A 21,108-nucleotide genomic window follows, 5' to 3' on the forward strand; every position below is an offset into this window, starting at 1 on the left:
CCCCTCTCTGCACACCCAGCAGTGCCACCCTCCCCCTCTCTGCACACCCAGCAGTGCCACCCTCCCCCCTCTCTCGCCCCCCCCGTGCAGCGCTCTCCCCCCCGGCAGCGCTCTCCCCCCCCCCCGTGCAGCGCTCCCCCCCGTGCAGCGCTCCCCCCCCCCCGTGCAGCGCTCCCCCCCCCGGCGCCGTTACCTGTGCCGGCAGCGTCTCAGGAATCGCATGATTTTCCGCGCCGCCTGGTCCTGCTTTTTGGTCAGGAAGGAACCCCTGCGGAGCAGCAGAGAATACTAACCAACACTAACCCACACAGGAGCAGCAGAGAATACTAACCAACACTAACCCACACAGGAGCAGCAGAGAATACTAACCAACACTAACCCACACAGGAGCAGCAGAGAATACTAACCAACACTAACCCACACAGGAGCAGCAGGGAATACTAACCAACACTAACCCACACAGGAGCAGCAGAGAATACTAACCAACACTAACCCACACAGGAGCAGCAGAGAATACTAACCAACACTAACCCACACAGGAGCAGCAGAGAATACTAACCAACACTAACCCACACAGGAGCAGCAGAGAATACTAACCAACACTAACCCACACAGGAGCAGCAGAGAATACTAACCAACACTAACCCACACAGGAGCAGCAGAGAATACTAACCAACACTAACCCACACAGGAGCAGCAGAGAATACTAACCAACACTAACCCACACAGGAGCAGCAGGGAATACTAACCAACACTAACCCACACAGGAGCAGCAGAGAATACTAACCAACACTAACCCACACAGGAGCAGCAGAGAATACTAACCAACACTAACCCACACAGGACAGCAGAGAATACTAACCCACACTAACCCACACAGGAGCAGCAGAGATTACTAACCAACACTAACCCACACAGGAGCAGCAGAGAATACTAACCAACACTAACCCACACAGGAGCAGCAGAGAATACTAGCCAACACTAACCCACACAGGAGCAGCAGAGAATACTAACCAACACTAACCCACATCAGGAGCAGCAGAGAATACTAACCAACACTAACCCACACAGGAGCAGCAGAGAATACTAACCAACACTAACCCACACAGGAGCAGCAGAGAATACTAACCAACACTAACCCACACAGGAGCAGCAGAGAATACTAACCAACACTAACCCACACAGGAGCAGCAGAGAATACTAACCAACACTAACCCACACAGGAGCAGCAGAGAATACTAACCAACACTAACCCACACAGGAGCAGCAGAGAATACTAACCAACACTAACCCACACAGGAGCAGCAGAGAATACTAACCAACACTAACCCACACAGGAGCAGCAGAGAATACTAACCAACACTAACCCACACAGGAGCAGCAGAGAATACTAACCAACACTAACCCACACAGGAGCAGCAGGGAATACTAACCAACACTAACCCACACAGGAGCAGCAGAGAATACTAACCAACACTAACCCACACAGGAGCAGCAGAGAATACTAACCAACACTAACCCACACAGGAGCAGCAGGAATACTAACCAACACTAACCCACACAGGAGCAGCAGAGAATACTAACCAACACTAACCCACACAGGAGCAGCAGAGAATACTAACCCACACTAACCCACACAGGAGCAGCAGAGAATACTAACCCACACTAACCCACACAGGAGCAGCAGAGAATACTAACCAACACTAACCCACACAGGAGCAGCAGAGAATACTAACCAACACTAACCCACACAGGAGCAGCAGAGAATACTAACCAACACTAACCCACACAGGAGCAGCAGAGAATACTAACCAACACTAACCCACACAGGAGCAGCAGAGAATACTAACCAACACTAACCCACACAGGAGCAGCAGAGAATACTAACCAACACTAACCCACACAGGAGCAGCAGGGAATACTAACCAACTCTAACCCACACAGGAACAGCAGAGAATACTAACCCACTCTAACCCACACAGGAGCAGCAGAGAATACTAACCAACACTAACCCACACAGGAGCAGCAGGGAATACTAACCAACACTAACCCACACAGGAGCAGCAGAGAATACTAACCAACACTAACCCACACAGGAGCAGCAGAGAATACTAACCAACACTAACCCACACAGGAGCAGCAGAGAATACTAACCAACACTAACCCACACAGGAGCAGCAGAGAATACTAACCAACACTAACCCACACAGGAGCAGCAGAGAATACTAACCAACACTAACCCACACAGGAGCAGCAGAGAATACTAACCAACACTAACCCACACAGGAGCAGCAGGGAATACTAACCAACACTAACCCACACAGGAGCAGCAGGGAATACTAACCAACACTAACCCACACAGGAGCAGCAGAGAATACTAACCAACACTAACCCACACAGGAGCAGCAGAGAATACTAACCAACACTAACCCACACAGGAACAGCAGAGAATACTAACCCACACTAACCCACACAGGAGCAGCAGAGATTACTAACCAACACTAACCCACACAGGAGCAGCAGAGAATACTAACCAACACTAACCCACACAGGAGCAGCAGAGAATACTAGCCAACACTAACCCACACAGGAGCAGCAGAGAATACTAACCAACACTAACCCACACAGGAGCAGCAGAGAATACTAACCAACACTAACCCACACAGGAGCAGCAGAGAATACTAACCAACACTAACCCACACAGGAGCAGCAGAGAATACTAACCAACACTAACCCACACAGGAGCAGCAGAGAATACTAACCAACACTAACCCACACAGGAGCAGCAGAGAATACTAACCAACACTAACCCACACAGGAGCAGCAGAGAATACTAACCAACACTAACCCACACAGGAGCAGCAGAGAATACTAACCAACACTAACCCACACAGGAGCAGCAGAGAATACTAACCAACACTAACCCACACAGGAGCAGCAGAGAATACTAACCAACACTAACCCACACAGGAGCAGCAGAGAATACTAACCAACACTAACCCACACAGGAGCAGCAGGGAATACTAACCAACACTAACCCACACAGGAGCAGCAGAGAATACTAACCAACACTAACCCACACAGGAGCAGCAGAGAATACTAACCAACACTAACCCACACAGGAGCAGCAGGGAATACTAACCAACACTAACCCACACAGGAGCAGCAGAGAATACTAACCAACACTAACCCACACAGGAGCAGCAGAGAATACTAACCCACACTAACCCACACAGGAGCAGCAGAGAATACTAACCCACACTAACCCACACAGGAGCAGCAGAGAATACTAACCAACACTAACCCACACAGGAGCAGCAGAGAATACTAACCAACACTAACCCACACAGGAGCAGCAGAGAATACTAACCAACACTAACCCACACAGGAGCAGCAGAGAATACTAACCAACACTAACCCACACAGGAGCAGCAGAGAATACTAACCAACACTAACCCACACAGGAGCAGCAGAGAATACTAACCAACACTAACCCACACAGGAGCAGCAGGGAATACTAACCAACTCTAACCCACACAGGAACAGCAGAGAATACTAACCCACTCTAACCCACACAGGAGCAGCAGAGAATACTAACCAACACTAACCCACACAGGAGCAGCAGAGAATACTAACCAACACTAACCCACACAGGAGCAGCAGAGAATACTAACCAACACTAACCCACACAGGAGCAGCAGAGAATACTAACCAACACTAACCCACACAGGAGCAGCAGAGAATACTAACCAACACTAACCCACACAGGAGCAGCAGAGAATACTAACCAACACTAACCCACACAGGAGCAGCAGAGAATACTAACCAACACTAACCCACACAGGAGCAGCAGAGAATACTAACCAACACTAACCCACACAGGAGCAGCAGAGAATACTAACCAACACTAACCCACACAGGAGCAGCAGAGAATACTAACCAACACTAACCCACACAGGAGCAGCAGAGAATACTAACCAACACTAACCCACACAGGAGCAGCAGAGAATACTAACCAACACTAACCCACACAGGAGCAGCAGAGAATACTAACCAACACTAACCCACACAGGAGCAGCAGAGAATACTAACCAACACTAACCCACACAGGAGCAGCAGAGAATACTAACCAACACTAACCCACACAGGAGCAGCAGAGAATACTAACCAACACTAACCCACACAGGAGCAGCAGAGTGCGAGCAGCAGAGAATACTAACCAACACTAACCCACACAGGAGCAGCAGAGTGCGAGCAGCAGAGAATACTAACACACACAGGAACAGCAGAGTGCGAGCAGCAGAGAATACTAACACACACAGGAACAGCAGAGTGCGAGCAGCAGAGAATACTAACACACACAGGAACAGCAGCGTGCGAGCAGCAGAGAATACTAACACACAGGAACAGCAGAGTGCGAGCAGCAGAGAATACTAACACACAGGAACAGCAGAGTGCGAGCAGCAGAGAATACTAACACACAGGAACAGCAGAGTGCGAGCAGCAGAGAATACTAACACACACAGGAACAGCAGAGTGCGAGCAGCAGAGAATACTAACACACAGGAACAGCAGAGTGCGAGCAGCAGAGAATACTAACACACACAGGAACAGCAGCGTGCGAGCAGCAGAGAATACTAACACACACAGGAACAGCAAAGTGCGAGCAGCAGAGAATACTAACACACACAGGAACAGCAGAGTGCGAGCAGCAGAGAATACTAACACACACAGGAACAGCAGAGTGCGAGCAGCAGAGAATACTAACACACAGGAACAGCAGAGTGCGAGCAGCAGAGAATACTAACACACACAGGAACAGCAGAGTGCGAGCAGCAGAGAATACTAACACACAGGAACAGCAGAGTGCGAGCAGCAGAGAATACTAACACACACAGGAACAGCAGTGTGCGAGCAGCAGAGAATACTAACACACACAGGAACAGCAGAGAATACTAACTCTAACCTAATACTAGGAGGGGGGCGCGCGGTGTAGCAGAGCGCGCTCACATGATGCGGTGCTGCAGCGCCGGTATAGGAGGGGGGACGCGCGGTGTAGCAGAGCGCGCTCACATGATGCGGTGCTGCAGCGCCGGTATAGGAGGGGGGACATGGTGTAGGGGGGGGGGCGCGCGGTGTAGCAGAGCGCTCACATGATGCGGTGCTGTAGCGCCGGTATAGGAGGGGGGACATGGTGTAGGGGGGGCGCGCGGTGTAGCAGAGCGCGCTCACATGATGCGGTGCTGCAGCGCCGGTATAGGAGGGGGACATGGTGTAGGGGGGGCGCGGTGTAGCAGAGCGCTCACATGATGCGGTGCTGCAGCGCCGGTATAGGAGGGGGACATGGTGTAGGGGGGGGCGCGCGGTGTAGCAGAGCGCTCACATGATGCGGTGCTGCAGCGCCGGTATAGGAGGGGGGACATGGTGTAGGGGGGCGCGGTGTAGCAGAGCGCTCACATGATGCGGTGCTGCAGCGCCGGTATAGGAGGGGGGACATGGTGTAGGGGGGCGCGCGGTGTAGCAGAGCGCTCACATGATGCGGTGCTGCAGCGCCGGTATAGGAGGGGGACATGGTGGGGGGGGGCGCGGTGTGGCAGAGCACTCACATGATGCGGTGCTGCAGCGCCGGTATAGGAGGGGGGACATGGTGTAGGGGGGGGCGCGGTGTAGCAGAGCGCTCACATGATGCGGTGCTGCAGCGCCGGTATAGGAGGGGGGACATGGTGTAGGGGGGGGCGCGGTGTAGCAGAGCGCTCACATGATGCGGTGCTGCAGCGCCGGTATAGGAGGGGGGACATGGTGTAGGGGGGGCGCGCGGTGTAGCAGAGCGCTCACATGATGCGGTGCTGCAGCGCCGGTATAGGAGGGGGACATGGTGTAGGGGGGGGCGCGGTGTAGCAGAGCGCTCACATGATGCGGTGCTGCAGCGCCGGTATAGGAGGGGGACATGGTGTAGGGGGGGGCGCGCGGTGTAGCAGAGCGCGCTCACATGATGCGGTGCTGCAGCGCCGGTATAGGAGGGGGACATGGTGTAGGGGGGGAGCGCGGTGTAGGAGGGGGACATGGTGTAGGGGGGGCGCGCGGTGTAGCAGAACGCTCACATGATGCGGTGCTGTAGCGCCGGTATAGGAGGGGGGACATGGTGTAGGGGGGCGCGCGGTGTAGCAGAGCGCTCACATGATGCGGTGCTGCAGCGCAGGTATAGGAGGGGGGACATGGTGTAGGGGGGGCGCGCGGTGTAGCAGAGCGCTCACATGATGCGGTGCTGCAGCGCCGGTATAGGAGGGGGGACATGGTGTAGGGGGGCGCGCGGTGTAGCAGAGCGCTCACATGATGCGGTGCTGCAGCGCCGGTATAGGAGGGGGACATGGTGTAGGGGGGGTGCGCGGTGTAGCAGAGCGCTCACATGATGCGGTGCTGCAGCGCCGGTATAGGAGGGGGACATGGTGTAGGGGGCGCGCGGTGTAGCAGAGCGCGCTCACATGATGCGGTGCTGCAGCGCCGGTATAGGAGGGGGGACATGGTGTAGGGGGGGCGCGCGGTGTAGTAGAGCGCTCACATGATGCGGTGCTGCAGCGCCGGTATAGGAGGGGGACATGGTGTAGGGGGGGCGCGGTGTAGCAGAGCGCTCACATGATGCGGTGCTGCAGCGCCGGTATAGGAGGGGGGACATGGTGTAGGGGGGGCACGGTGTAGCAGAGCGCTCACATGATGCGGTGCTGCAGCGCCGGTATAGGAGGGGGACATGGTGTAGGGGGGCGCGCGGTGTAGCAGAGCGCGCTCACATGATACGGTGCTGCAGCGCCGGTATAGGAGGGGGGACATGGTGTAGGGGGGGCGCGCGGTGTAGCAGAGCGCTCACATGATGCGGTGCTGCAGCGCCGGTATAGGAGGGGGGACATGGTGTAGGGGGGCGCGCGGTGTAGCAGAGCGCTCACATGATGCGGTGCTGCAGCGCCGGTATAGGAGGGGGACATGGTGTAGGGGGGGGCGCGGTGTAGCTGAGCGCTCACATGATGCGGTGCTGCAGCGCCGGTATAGGAGGGGGACATGGTGTAGGGGGGCGCGCGGTGTAGCAGAGCGCTCACATGATGCGGTGCTGCAGCGCCGGTATAGGAGGGGGACATGGTGTAGGGGGGGCGCTGTGTACAAGAGCGCGCTCACATGATGCGGTGCTGCAGCGCCGGTATAGGAGGGGGGACATGGTGTAGGGGGGGCGCGGTGTAGCAGAGCGCTCACATGATGCGGTGCTGCAGCGCCGGTATAGGAGGGGGGACATGGTGTAGGGGGGCGCGCGGTGTAGCAGAGCGCTCACATGATGCGGTGCTGCAGCGCCGGTATAGGAGGGGGACATGGTGTAGGGGGGGCGCGCGGTGTAGCAGAGCGCTCACATGATGCGGTGCTGCAGCGCCGGTATAGGAGGGGGGACATGGTGTAGGGGGGGCGCGCGGTGTAGCAGAGCGCTCACATGATGCGGTGCTGCAGCGCCGGTATAGGAGGGGGACATGGTGTAGGGGGGGGCGCGCGGTGTAGCAGAGCGCTCACATGATGCGGTGCTGCAGCGCCGGTATAGGAGGGGGGACATGGTGTAGGGGGGCGCGGTGTAGCAGAGCGCTCACATGATGCGGTGCTGCAGCGCCGGTATAGGAGGGGGGACATGGTGTAGGGGCGCGCGGTGTAGCAGAGCGCTCACATGATGCGGTGCTGCAGCGCCGGTATAGGAGGGGGGACATGGTGTAGGGGGGGCGCGGTGTAGCAGAGCGCTCACATGATGCGGTGCTGCAGCGCCGGTATAGGAGGGGGGGACATGGTGTAGGGGGGCGCGGTGTAGCAGAGCGCTCACATGATGCGGTGCTGCAGCGCCGGTATAGGAGGGGGGACATGGTGTAGGGGGGCGCGCGGTGTAGCAGAGCGCTCACATGATGCGGTGCTGCAGCGCCGGTATAGGAGGGGGACATGGTGTAGGGGGGGCGCGGTGTAGCTGAGCGCTCACATGATGCGGTGCTGCAGCGCCGGTATAGGAGGGGGGACATGGTGTAGGGGGGCGCGGTGTAGCAGAGCGCTCACATGATGCGGTGCTGCAGCGCCGGTATAGGAGGGGGGACATGGTGTAGGGGGGCGCGCGGTGTAGCAGAGCGCTCACATGATGCGGTGCTGCAGCGCCGGTATAGGAGGGGGGACATGGTGTAGGGGGCGCGCGGTGTAGCAGAGCGCTCACATGATGCGGTGCTGCAGCGCCGGTATAGGAGGGGGACATGGTGTAGGGGGGGCGCGGTGTAGCAGAGCGCGCTCACATGATGCGGTGCTGCAGCGCCGGTATAGGAGGGGGGACATGGTGTAGGGGGGGCGCGGTGTAGCAGAGCGCTCACATGATGCGGTGCTGCAGCGCCGGTATAGGAGGGGTGACATGGTGTAGGGGCGCGCGGTGTAGCAGAGCGCTCACATGATGCGGTGCTGCAGCGCCGGTATAGGAGGGGGGACATGGTGTAGGGGGGGCGCGCGGTGTAGCAGAGCGCTCACATGATGCGGTGCTGCAGCGCCGGTATAGGAGGGGGGACATGGTGTAGGGGGAGCGCGGTGTAGCAGAGCGCTCACATGATGCGGTGCTGCAGCGCCGGTATAGGAGGGGGACATGGTGTAGGGGGGCGCGCGGTGTAGCAGAGCGCTCACATGATGCGGTGCGCAGCGCCGGTATAGGAGGGGGGACATGGTGTAGGGGGGGCGCGCGGTGTAGCAGATCGCTCACATGATGCGGTGCTGCAGCGCCGGTATAGGAGGGGGGACATGGTGTAGGGGGCGCGCGGTGTAGCAGAGCGCTCACATGATGCGGTGCTGCAGCGCCGGTATAGGAGGGGGGACATGGTGTAGGGGGGCGCGGTGTAGCAGAGCGCTCACATGATGCGGTGCTGCAGCGCCGGTATAGGAGGGGGGACATGGTGTAGGGGGGGGGCGCGCGGTGTAGCAGAGCGCTCACATGATGCGGTGCTGCAGCGCCGGTATAGGAGGGGGGACATGGTGTAGGGGGGCGCGCGGTGTAGCAGAGCGCGCTCACATGATGCGGTGCTGCAGCGCCGGTATAGGAGGGGGACATGGTGTAGGGGGGGCGCGGTGTAGCAGAGCGCGCTCACATGATGCGGTGCTGCAGCGCCGGTATAGGAGGGGGGACATGGTGTAGGGGGGGCGCTGTGTACTAGAGCGCTCACATGATGCGGTGCTGCAGAGCGCTCACATGATGCGGTGCTGCAGCGCCGGTATAGGAGGGGGACATGGTGTAGGGGGGGCGCGGTGTAGCAGAGCGCTCACATGATGCGGTGCTGCAGCGCCGGTATAGGAGGGGGACATGGTGTAGGGGGGGCGCGGTGTAGCAGAGCGCTCACATGATGCGGTGCTGCAGCGCCGGTATAGGAGGGGGACATGGTGTAGGGGGGGCGCGGTGTACTAGAGCGCTCACATGATGCGGTGCTGCAGCGCCGGTATAGGAGGGGAACATGGTGTAGGGGGGGCGCGCGGTGTAGCAGAGCGCGCTCACATGATGCGGTGCTGCAGCGCCGGTATAGGAGGGGGGACATGGTGTAGGGGGGCGCTGTGTACTAGAGCGCTCACATGATGCGGTGCTGCAGCGCCGGTATAGGAGGGGGACATGGTGTAGGGGGGGCGCGGTGTAGCAGAGCGCTCACATGATGCGGTGCTGCAGCGCCGGTATAGGAGGGGGACATGGTGTAGGGGGGCGCGCGGTGTACTAGAGCGCTCACATGATGCGGTGCTGCAGCGCCGGTATAGGAGGGGGGACATGGTGTAGGGGGGGCGCGGTGTACTAGAGCGCTCACATGATGCGGTGCTGCAGCGCCGGTATAGGAGGGGGACATGGTGTAGGGGGGGCGCGGTGTAGCAGAGCGCGCTCACATGATGCGGTGCTGCAGCGCCGGTATAGGAGGGGGGACATGGTGTAGGGGGGGCGCGGTGTAGCAGAGCGCTCACATGATGCGGTGCTGCAGCGCCGGTATAGGAGGGGTGACATGGTGTAGGGGCGCGCGGTGTAGCAGAGCGCTCACATGATGCGGTGCTGCAGCGCCGGTATAGGAGGGGGACATGGTGTAGGGGGGGGCGCGGTGTAGCAGAGCGCTCACATGATGCGGTGCTGCAGCGCCGGTATAGGAGGGGGACATGGTGTAGGGGGGGCGCGGTGTACTAGAGCGCTCACATGATGCGGTGCTGCAGCGCCGGTATAGGAGGGGGACATGGTGTAGGGGGGGCGCGGTGTAGCAGAGCGCTCACATGATGCGGTGCTGCAGCGCCGGTATAGGAGGGGGGACATGGTGTAGGGGGGGCGCGGTGTAGCAGAGCGCTCACATGATGCGGTGCTGCAGCGCGGTATAGGAGGGGGACATGGTGTAGGGGGCGCACGGTGTAGCAGAGCGCGCTCACATGATGCGGTGCTGCAGCGCCGGTATAGGAGGGGGGACATGGTGTAGGGGGGCGCGCGGTGTAGCAGAGCGCTCACATGATGCGGTGCTGCAGCGCCGGTATAGGAGGGGGACATGGTGTAGGGGGGCGCGCGGTGTAGCAGAGCGCTCACATGATGCGGTGCTGCAGCGCCGGTATAGGAGGGGGACATGGTGTAGGGAGGCGCGCGGTGTAGCAGAGCGCTCACATGATGCGGTGCTGCAGCGCAGGTATAGGAGGGGGGACATGGTGTAGGGGGGCGCGCGGTGTAGGGGGGCGCGCTCACATGATGCGGTGCTGCAGCGCCGGTATAGGAGGGGGACATGGTGTAGGGGGGGCGCGGTGTAGCAGAGCGCTCACATGATGCGGTGCTGCAGCGCCGGTATAGGAGGGGGGACATGGTGTAGGAGGCGCGCGGTGTAGCAGAGCGCGCTCACATGATGCGGTGCTGCAGCGCCGGTATAGGAGGGGGGACATGGTGTAGGGGGGGCGCGCGGTGTAGCAGAGCGCTTACATGATGCGGTGCTGCAGCGCCGGTATAGGAGGGGGGGACATGGTGTAGGGGGGCGCGCGGTGTAGCAGAGCACTCACATGATGCGGTGCTGCAGCGCCGGTATAGGAGGGGGGACATGGTGTAGGGGGGGCGCGCGGTGTAGCAGAGCGCTCACATGATGCGGTGCTGCAGCGCCGGTATAGGAGGGGGGACATGGTGTAGGGGGCGCGCGGTGTAGCAGAGCGCTCACATGATGCGGTGCTGCAGCGCCGGTATAGGAGGGGGACATGGTGTAGGGGGGGCGCGGTGTAGCTGAGCGCTCACATGATGCGGTGCTGCAGCGCCGGTATAGGAGGGGGGACATGGTGTAGGGGGGGCGCGCGGTGTAGCAGAGCGCTCACATGATGCGGTGCTGCAGCGCCGGTATAGGAGGGGGGACATGGTGTAGGGGGGGGCGCGCGGTGTAGCAGAGCGCGCTCACATGATGCGGTGCTGCAGCGCCGGTATAGGAGGGGGACATGGTGTAGGGGGGCGCGGTGTAGCAGAGCGCTCACATGATGCGGTGCTGCAGCGCCGGTATAGGAGGGGGACATGGTGTAGGGGGGCGCGCGGTGTAGCAGAGCGCTCACATGATGCGGTGCTGCAGCGCCGGTATAGGAGGGGGACATGGTGTAGGGGGGCGCGCGGTGTAGCAGAGCGCTCACATGATGCGGTGCTGCAGCGCCGGTATAGGAGGGGGGACATGGTGTAGGGGGCGCGCGGTGTAGCAGAGCGCTCACATGATGCGGTGCTGCAGCGCCGGTATAGGAGGGGGACATGGTGTAGGGGGGGGCGCGCGGTGTAGCAGAGCGCTCACATGATGCGGTGCTGCAGCGCCGGTATAGGAGGGGGGACATGGTGTAGGGGGGCGCGCGGTGTAGCAGAACGCTCACATGATGCGGTGCTGCAGCGCCGGTATAGGAGGGGGACATGGTGTAGGGGGGCGCGCGGTGTAGCAGAGCGCTCACATGATGCGGTGCTGCAGCGCCGGTATAGGAGGGGGGACATGGTGTAGGGGGGCGCGCGGTGTAGCAGAGCGCTCACATGATGCGGTGCTGCAGCGCCGGTATAGGAGGGGGACATGGTGTAGGGGGGGCGCGCGGTGTAGCAGAGCGCTCACATGATGCGGTGCTGCAGCGCCGGTATAGGAGGGGGGACATGGTGTAGGGGGGGCGCGGTGTAGCAGAGCGCTCACATGATGCGGTGCTGCAGCGCCGGTATAGGAGGGGGGACATGGTGTAGGGGGGGCGCGGTGTAGCAGAGCGCTCACATGATGCGGTGCTGCAGCGCCGGTATAGGAGGGGGGACATGGTGTAGGGGGGGTGCGCGGTGTAGCAGAGCGCTCACATGATGCGGTGCTGCAGCGCCGGTATAGGAGGGGGGACATGGTGTAGGGGGGCGCGCGGTGTAGCAGAGCGCGCTCACATGATGCGGTGCTGCAGCGCCGGTATAGGAGGGGGGACATGGTGTAGGGGGGCGCGGTGTGGCAGAGCGCTCACATGATGCGGTGCTGCAGCGCCGGTATAGGAGGGGGGACATGGTGTAGGGGGGGGGCGCGCGGTGTAGCTGAGCGCTCACATGATGCGGTGCAGAAGCGCCGGTATAGGAGGGGGGACATGGTGTAGGGGGGCGCGCGGTGTAGCAGAGCACTCACATGATGCGGTGCTGCAGCGCCGGTATAGGAGGGGGACATGGTGTAGGGGGGGGGGCGCGCGGTGTAGCTGAGCGCTCACATGATGCGGTGCTGCAGCGCCGGTATAGGAGGGGGGACATGGTGTAGGGGGGGCGCGCGGTGTAGCAGAGCGCTCACATGATGCGGTGCTGCAGCGCCGGTATAGGAGGGGGACATGGTGTAGGGGGCGCGCGGTGTAGCAGAGCGCTCACATGATGCGGTGCTGCAGCGCCGGTATAGGAGGGGGGACATGGTGTAGGGGGGGGCGCGCGGTGTAGCAGAGCGCTCACATGATGCGGTGCTGCAGCGCCGGTATAGGAGGGGGGACATGGTGTAGGGGGGCGCGCGGTGTAGCAGAGCGCTCACTTGATGCGGTGCTGCAGCGCCGGTATAGGAGGGGGGACATGGTGTAGGGGGGGCGCGGTGTAGCAGAGCGCTCACATGATGCGGTGCTGCAGCGCCGGTATAGGAGGGGGGACATGGTGTAGGGGGGCGCGCGGTGTAGCAGAGCGCTCACATGATGCGGTGCTGCAGCGCCGGTATAGGAGGGGGGACATGGTGTAGGGGGGCGCGCGGTGTAGGGGGGGTGCGCGGTGTAGCAGAGCGCGCTCACATGATGCGGTGCTGCAGCGCCGGTATAGGAGGGGGGACATGGTGTAGGGGAGCGCGCGGTGTAGCAGAGCGCTCACATGATGCGGTGCTGCAGCGCAGGTATAGGAGGGGGGACATGGTGTAGGGGGGCGCGCGGTGTAGCAGAGCGCTCACATGATGCGGTGCTGCAGCGCCGGTATAGGAGGGGGACATGGTGTAGGGGGGGGCGCGCGGTGTAGCAGAGCGCTCACATGATGCGGTGCTGCAGCGCCGGTATAGGAGGGGGGACATGGTGTAGGGGGGGCGCGCGGTGTAGCAGAGCGCGCTCACATGATGCGGTGCTGCAGCGCCGGTATAGGAGGGGGACATGGTGTAGGGGGCGCGCGGTGTAGCAGAGCGCTCACATGATGCGGTGCTGCAGCGCCGGTATAGGAGGGGGGACATGGTGTAGGGGGGCGCGCGGTGTAGCAGAGCGCTCACATGATGCGGTGCTGCAGCGCCGGTATAGGAGGGGGGACATGGTGTAGGGGGGCGCGCGGTGTAGCAGAGCGCTCACATGATGCGGTGCTGCAGCGCCGGTATAGGAGGGGGGACATGGTGTAGGGGGGGCGCGCGGTGTAGCAGAGCGCTCACATGATGCGGTGCTGCAGCGCCGGTATAGGAGGGGGGACATGGTGTAGGGGGGGCGCGGTGTAGCAGAGCGCTCACATGATGCGGTGCTGCAGCGCCGGTATAGGAGGGGGGACATGGTGTAGGGGGCGCGCGGTGTAGCAGAGCGCTCACATGATGCGGTGCTGCAGCGCCGGTATAGGAGGGGGACATGGTGTAGGGGGGGGCGCGGTGTAGCAGAGCGCTCACATGATGCGGTGCTGCAGCGCCGGTATAGGAGGGGGGACATGGTGTAGGGGGGGCGCGCGGTATAGCAGAGCGCTCACATGATGCGGTGCTGCAGCGCCGGTATAGGAGGGGGGACATGGTGTAGGGGGGCGCGCGGTGTAGCAGAGCGCGCTCACATGATGCGGTGCTGCAGCGCCGGTATAGGAGGGGGGACATGGTGTAGGGGGGGCGCGGTGTAGCAGAGCGCTCACATGATGCGGTGCTGCAGCGCCGGTATAGGAGGGGGACATGGTGTAGGGGGGGGCGCGGTGTAGCAGAGCGCTCACATGATGCGGTGCTGCAGCGCCGGTATAGGAGGGGGGACATGGTGTAGGGGGGCGCGCGGTGTAGCAGAGCGCTCACATGATGCGGTGCTGCAGCGCCGGTATAGGAGGGGGGACATGGTGTAGGGGGGCGCGCGTGTAGCAGAGCGCGCTCACATGATGCGGTGCTGCAGCGCCGGTATAGGAGGGGGACATGGTGTAGGGGGGGCGCGGTGTAGCAGAGCGCTCACATGATGCGGTGCTGCAGCGCCGGTATAGGAGGGGGGACATGGTGTAGGGGGGCGCGGTGTAGCTGAGCGCTCACATGATGCGGTGCTGCAGCGCCGGTATAGGAGGGGGGACATGGTGTAGGGGAGGCGCGGTGTAGCAGAGCGCTCACATGATGCGGTGCTGCAGCGCCGGTATAGGAGGGGGGACATGGTGTAGGGGGGGTGCGCGGTGTAGCAGAGCGCTTACATGATGCGGTGCTGCAGCGCCGGTATAGGAGGGGGGACATGGTGTAGGGGGGCGCGCGGTGTAGCAGAGCGCGCTCACATGATGCGGTGCTGCAGCGCCGGTATAGGAGGGGGGACATGGTGTAGGGGGGCGCGCGGTATAGCAGAGCGCTCACATGATGCGGTGCTGCAGCGCCGGTATAGGAGGGGGACATGGTGTAGGGGGGGCGCGCGGTGTAGCAGAGCGCGCTCACATGATGCGGTGCTGCAGCGCCGGTATAGGAGGGGGGACATGGTGTAGGGGGGCGCGCGGTGTAGCAGAGCGCTCACATGATGCGGTGCTGCAGCGCCGGTATAGGAGGGGGGACATGGTGTAGGGGGAGCGCGCGGTGTAGCAGAGCGCTCACATGATGCGGTGCTGCAGCGCCGGTATAGGAGGGGGGACATGGTGTAGGGGGGCGCGCGGTGTAGCAGAGCGCTCACATGATGCGGTGCTGCAGCGCCGGTATAGGAGGGGGGACATGGTGTAGGGGAGCGCGCGGTGTAGCAGAGCGCGCTCACATGATGCGGTGCTGCAGCGCCGGTATAGGAGGGGGGACATGGTGTAGGGGGGCGCGCGGTGTAGCAGAGCGCGCTCACTTGATACGGTGCTGCAGCGCCGGTATAGGAGGGGGGACATGGTGTAGGGGGGCGCGCGGTGTAGCAGAGCGCTCACATGATGCGGTGCTGCAGCGCCGGTATAGGAGGGGGACATGGTGTAGGGGAGCGCGCGGTGTAGCAGAGCGCGCTCACATGATGCGGTGCTGCAGCGCCGGTATAGGAGGGGGGACATGGTGTAGGGGGGCGCGCGGTGTAGCAGAGCGCGCTCACTTGATGCGGTGCTGCAGCGCCGGTATAGGAGGGGGACATGGTGTAGGGGGGGCGCGCGGTGTAGCAGAGCGCTCACATGATGCGGTGCTGCAGCGCCGGTATAGGAGGGGGACATGGTGTAGGGGGGCGCACGGTGTAGCAGAGCGCGCTCACTTGATGCGGTGCTGCAGCGCCGGTATAGGAGGGGGACATGGTGTAGGGGGGCGCGCGGTGTAGCAGAGCGCTCACATGATGCGGTGCTGCAGCGCCGGTATAGGAGGGGGACATGGTGTAGGGGGGCGCGCGGTGTAGCAGAGCGCGCTCACTTGATGCGGTGCTGCAGCGCCGGTATAGGAGGGGGGACATGGTGTAGGGGGGGCGCGCGGTGTAGCAGAGCGCTCACATGATGCGGTGCTGCAGCGCCGGTATAGGAGGGGGGACATGGTGTAGGGGGGGGCGCGCGGTGTAGCAGAGCGCGCTCACTTGATGCGGTGCGGCAGCGCCGGTCCCGCGCGCGTCCCCTCCCGGTAACTGCGGTAACACTGCTGGATGAGAACCGCCGCCCGGCGACTCTGCTGGAAACGCTTCTGCTCGTAGTAACTGCGGAACTTGGACTGAATTAAGATGGCCGCCTGCGTCATCTTCTTATACAGGGCATACTGATGAGGGAATGAGAGAGGGGGGTGAGGGCAGAGAGATGGGGGGGGGAGGACAGAGAGATATGGAGGGGGAGAAGTGGGTGGGGGGGGGAGAAGTTGGTGGGGGAGAGAAGTGGGTCGGGGAGAGAAGCGGGTGGGGGGGTGAGAAGGGGGTGGGGGGAGAGAAGTGGTGGGGGAGAGAAGTGGGGGGGGGAGAGAAGCGGGTGGGGGGGAGAGAAGCGGGTGAGGGGAGAGAAGCGGGTGGGGGGAGAGAAGGGGGTGGGGGGGGAGAGAAGGGGGTGGGGGAGAGAAGGGGTTCGGGGGGAGAGAAGTGGTGGGGGAGAGAAGTGGTGAGGGAGAGAAGTGGGGGGGAGAGAAGTGGGGGACGACGAGAAGTGGGGGGGAGAGAAAAGTGGGGGACGACGAGAAGTGGGGGGGGGGAGAGAAAAGTGGGGGGGGGAGAGAAGTGGGGGGGGGAGAGAAGTGGGGGGGGAGAGAAGTGGGGGGGGAGAGAAGTGGGGGTGAGAGAAGTGTGGGGGGGGAGAAAAGTGGGGGGGAGAGAAGTGGGGGGGGGGAGATGAATAGTGATTAGACATCGTATCCCCATTCGACTTCTTACCCCCAGTAAGGGGCAGAATTCAATGAGGGGTAATTACCCGCCTTCCCTCGCCCTGCTACCCAAGACCAGCAGCCCCTCCCCAACCAGCCATCACCTGCCACACATCGGGGGAGCACGGGGGAGTGAGGGGGGAGAATGGGGGGGGGTTAGGGCAGATAGAGTTACCTTCAGTGCGATCCATGTCAGCTTGCAAAAGAAAAGGTGGGTTAGTGGGGGGGGGGCGAGGAGAGGCGGAGCGATACCCCACAATAACCCGGGGGTCCCCCAAACTCCCTATGGGAGTATAATGAATCTCCCCTCTGGTTATAGGGTCAGGCATGAGGTCCCCCCTCCGGTTATAGGGTCAGATATAGGGTGCCCCCCCTCTGGTTATAGGGTCAGATATAGGGTGTCCCCCCTCTGGTTATAGGGCCAGATATAGGGTGTCCCCCCTCTGGTTATAGGGCCAGATATAGGGTCCCCCCCCTCTGGTTATAGGGCCAGATATAGGGTGTCCCCCCTCTGGTTATAGGGCCAGATATAGGGTCCCCCCCCTCTGGTTATAGGGCCAGATATAGGATCCTCCCCTCTGGTAATAGGCCCCCCTCTGGTTATAGGGTCAGACATGGGGTCTCCCCCTCTGGTTATAGGGCCAGATATAGGGTGTCCCCCCTCTGGTTATAGGGTCCCATACAGCCCCCCCCCCCCTCTCTGGTTATAGGGTCAGGGTACCTGCTTGTACTTCCGGTAGCACCGCTGTATGACGGCCGCAGCGAGATCCTGCTGCTCCTTTAACCTGCGCCCCTATAGATAACGGGATCGAATAATTGGTTCAGTAATGATTAGTAGGATCAGTAAGGGATTACAGAAGCTATATGCAACAAGGCTGTATTTACAGGGTCGTTACGGGGGTTTCCGGGATTAGAATTAGCAGCAGCCTCACATTATAGGATCAGTAAAGGATTCCCGACCATTAAACTAACGGGATGTACAATTAGGGTAACTCCTGTATCAGATCAATTTATATTCCGCCCGCCCGTATAGATTTATATTCCGCCCGCCCGTATAGATTTATATTCCGCCCGCACGTATAGATTTATATTCCGCCCGCCCGTATAGATTTATATTCCGCCCGCACGTATAGATTTATATTCCGCCCGCACGTGTAGATTTATATTCCGCCCGCACGTACAGATTTATATTCCGCCCGCACGTACAGTATAGATTTATATTCCGCACGTATAGATTTATATTCCACACGTATAGATGTATATTCCGCCCGCACGTAGATTTATATTCCGCACGCAGATTTATATTCTGCCCGCCCGTATAGATTTATATTCCGCCCGCCCGTATAGATTTATATTCCGCCCGCACGTATAGATTTATATTCCGCCCGCACGTATAGATTTATATTCCGCCCGTATAGATTTATATTCCGCCCGCACCGTGCAGATTTATATTCCGCCCGCCCGTATAGATTTATATTCCGCCCGCCCGTATAGATTTATATTCCGCCCGCACCGTATAAATTTATATTCCGCCCGCACGTAGAGATTTATATTCCGCCCGCCCCGTACATTTATATTCCGCCCGCACGTATAGATTTATATTCCGCCCGCCCGTAGATTTATATTCCGCCCGCACGTATAGATTTATATTCCGCCCGCCCGTATAGATTTATATTCCGCCCGCACGTATAGATTTATATTCCGCCCGCACGTATAGATTTACATTCCGCCCGCCCGTACAGATTTATATTCCGCCCGCACGTATAGATTTATATTCCGCACGTATAGATTTATATTCCGCACGTATAGATTTATATTCCGCCCGCCCGTATAGATGTATATTCCGCCCGCATGTAGATTTATATTCCGCACGTATAGATTTATATTCCGCCCGCACGTGTAGATTTATATTCCGCCCGCACGTACAGATTTATATTCCGCCCGCACGTACAGTATAGATTTATATTCCGCACGTATAGATTTATATTCCACACGTATAGATGTATATTCCGCCCGCACGTAGATTTATATTCCGCACGCAGATTTATATTCTGCCCGCCCGTATAGATTTATATTCCGCCCGCCCGTATAGATTTATATTCCGCCCGCACGTATAGATTTATATTCCGCCCGCACGTATAGATTTATATTCCGCCCGTATAGATTTATATTCCGCCCGCACCGTGCAGATTTATATTCCGCCCGCCCGTATAGATTTATATTCCGCCCGCCCGTATAGATTTATATTCCGCCCGCATGTAGATTTATATTCCGCCCGTATAGATTTATATTCCGCCCGCCCGTATAGATTTATATTCCGCCCGCACGTATAGATTTATATTCCGCCCGCCCGTATAGATTTATATTCCGCACGTATAGGTTTATATTCCGCCCGCACGTACAGATTTATATTCCGCGCGCACGTATAGATTTATATTCCGCCCGCACGTATAGATTTATATTCCGCCCGCACGTATAGATTTATATTCCGCACGTATAGATTTATATTCCGCCCGCACGTACAGATTTATATTCCGCGCGCACGTATAGATTTATATTCCGCCCGCCCGTATAGATTTATATTCCGCACGTATAGGTTTATATTCCGCGCGCACGTATAGATTTATATTCCGCCCGCACGTATAGATTTATATTCCGCCCGCCCGTATAGATTTATATTCCGCCTGCCCGTATAGATTTATATTCCGCCCGCCCGTATAGATTTATATTCCGCCCGCACGTATAGATTTATATTCCGCCCGCACGTACAGATTTATATTCCGCGCGCACCTATAGATTTATATTCCGCGCGCCCGTATAGATTTATATTCCGTGCGCCCGTATAGATTTATATTCCGCCCGCACGTATAGATTTATATTCCGCCCGCACGTATAGATTTATATTCCGTACGCAGATTTATATTCCGCCCGCCCGTATAGATTTATATTCCGCCCGCACGTACAGATTTATATTCCGCCCGCCCGTATAAATTTATATTCCGCCCGCCCGTATAAATTTATATTCCGCCCGCACGTATAGATTTATATTCCGCCCGCCCGCATAGATTTATATTCCGCCCGCCCGTATAGATTTATATTCCGCACGTATAGATTTATATTCCGCCCGCCCGTATAGATTTATATTCCGCCCGCCCGTATAGATTTATATTCCGCCCGCCCGTATAGATTTATATTCCGCCTGCACGTATAGATTTATATTCCGCCCGCACGTACAGATTTATATTCCGCGCGCACCTATAGATTTATATTCCGCGCGCCCGTATAGATTTATATTCCGTGCGCCCGTATAGATTTATATTCCGTGCGCCCGTATAGATTTATATTCCGCCCGCACGTATAGATTTATATTCCGCCCGCACGTATAGATTTATATTCCGTACGCAGATTTATATTCCGCCCGCCCGTATAGATTTATATTCCGCCCGCACGTACAGATTTATATTCCGCCCGCACGTACAGATTTATATTCCGCCCGCCCGTATAAATTTATATTCCGCCCGCCCGTATAAATTTATATTCCGCCCGCCCGTATAGATTTATATTCCGCCCGCCCGTATAGATTTATATTCCGCCCGCCCGTATAGATTTATATTCCGCACGTATAGATTTATATTCCGCCCGCCGTATATTTATATTCCGCCCGCCCGTATAGATTTATATTCCGCCCGCCCGTATAGATTTATATTCCGCCCGCCCGTATAGATTTATATTCCGCCCGCCCGTATAGATTTATATTCCGCCCGCCCGCATAGATTTATATTCCGCCCGCCCGCATAGATTTATATTCCGCCCGCCCGTATAGATTTATATTCCGCCCGCCCGTATAGATTTATATTCCGCCCGCCCGTATAGATTTATATTCCGCCCGCACGTATAGATTTATATTCCGCCCGCACGTACAGATTTATATTTCGCCCGCACGTACAGATTTATATTCCGTCCGCCCGTATAGATTAATATTCCGCCCGCACGTATAGATTTATATTCCGCACGTATAGATTTATATTCCGCCCGCACGTACAGATTTATATTCCGCCCGCCCGTATAGATTTATATTCCGCACGTATAGGTTTATATTCCGCCCGCACGTACAGATTTATATTCCGCGCGCACGTATAGATTTATATTCCGCCCGCACGTATAGATTTATATTCCGCCC

At 58.8% G+C, this 21,108-nt stretch overlaps 1 protein-coding gene across 1 annotated transcript in view; it reads right to left on the reverse strand.

Moving 5' to 3' along the window:
- Positions 1-189: 189 nt before the first annotated feature.
- LOC142478261 (calmodulin-binding transcription activator 2-like) overlaps positions 190-21,108 on the reverse strand; it is a 32,390-nt gene continuing 11,471 nt past the window's right edge. The window contains exons 3-6 of the mRNA XM_075582428.1: positions 17,650-17,721; positions 17,104-17,124; positions 16,165-16,340; positions 190-268 (exon numbers count right to left, since the gene is read on the reverse strand). Of these exons, the coding sequence (XP_075438543.1) occupies positions 190-268; positions 16,165-16,340; positions 17,104-17,124; positions 17,650-17,721 (348 nt within the window). The remainder of the gene's footprint in view (positions 269-16,164; positions 16,341-17,103; positions 17,125-17,649; positions 17,722-21,108) is intronic.

This window comes from Ascaphus truei, unplaced genomic scaffold (genome assembly GCF_040206685.1).
Source record: "Ascaphus truei isolate aAscTru1 unplaced genomic scaffold, aAscTru1.hap1 HAP1_SCAFFOLD_2341, whole genome shotgun sequence".
In the NCBI taxonomy this organism is placed as follows: Eukaryota; Metazoa; Chordata; class Amphibia; order Anura; family Ascaphidae; genus Ascaphus; species Ascaphus truei.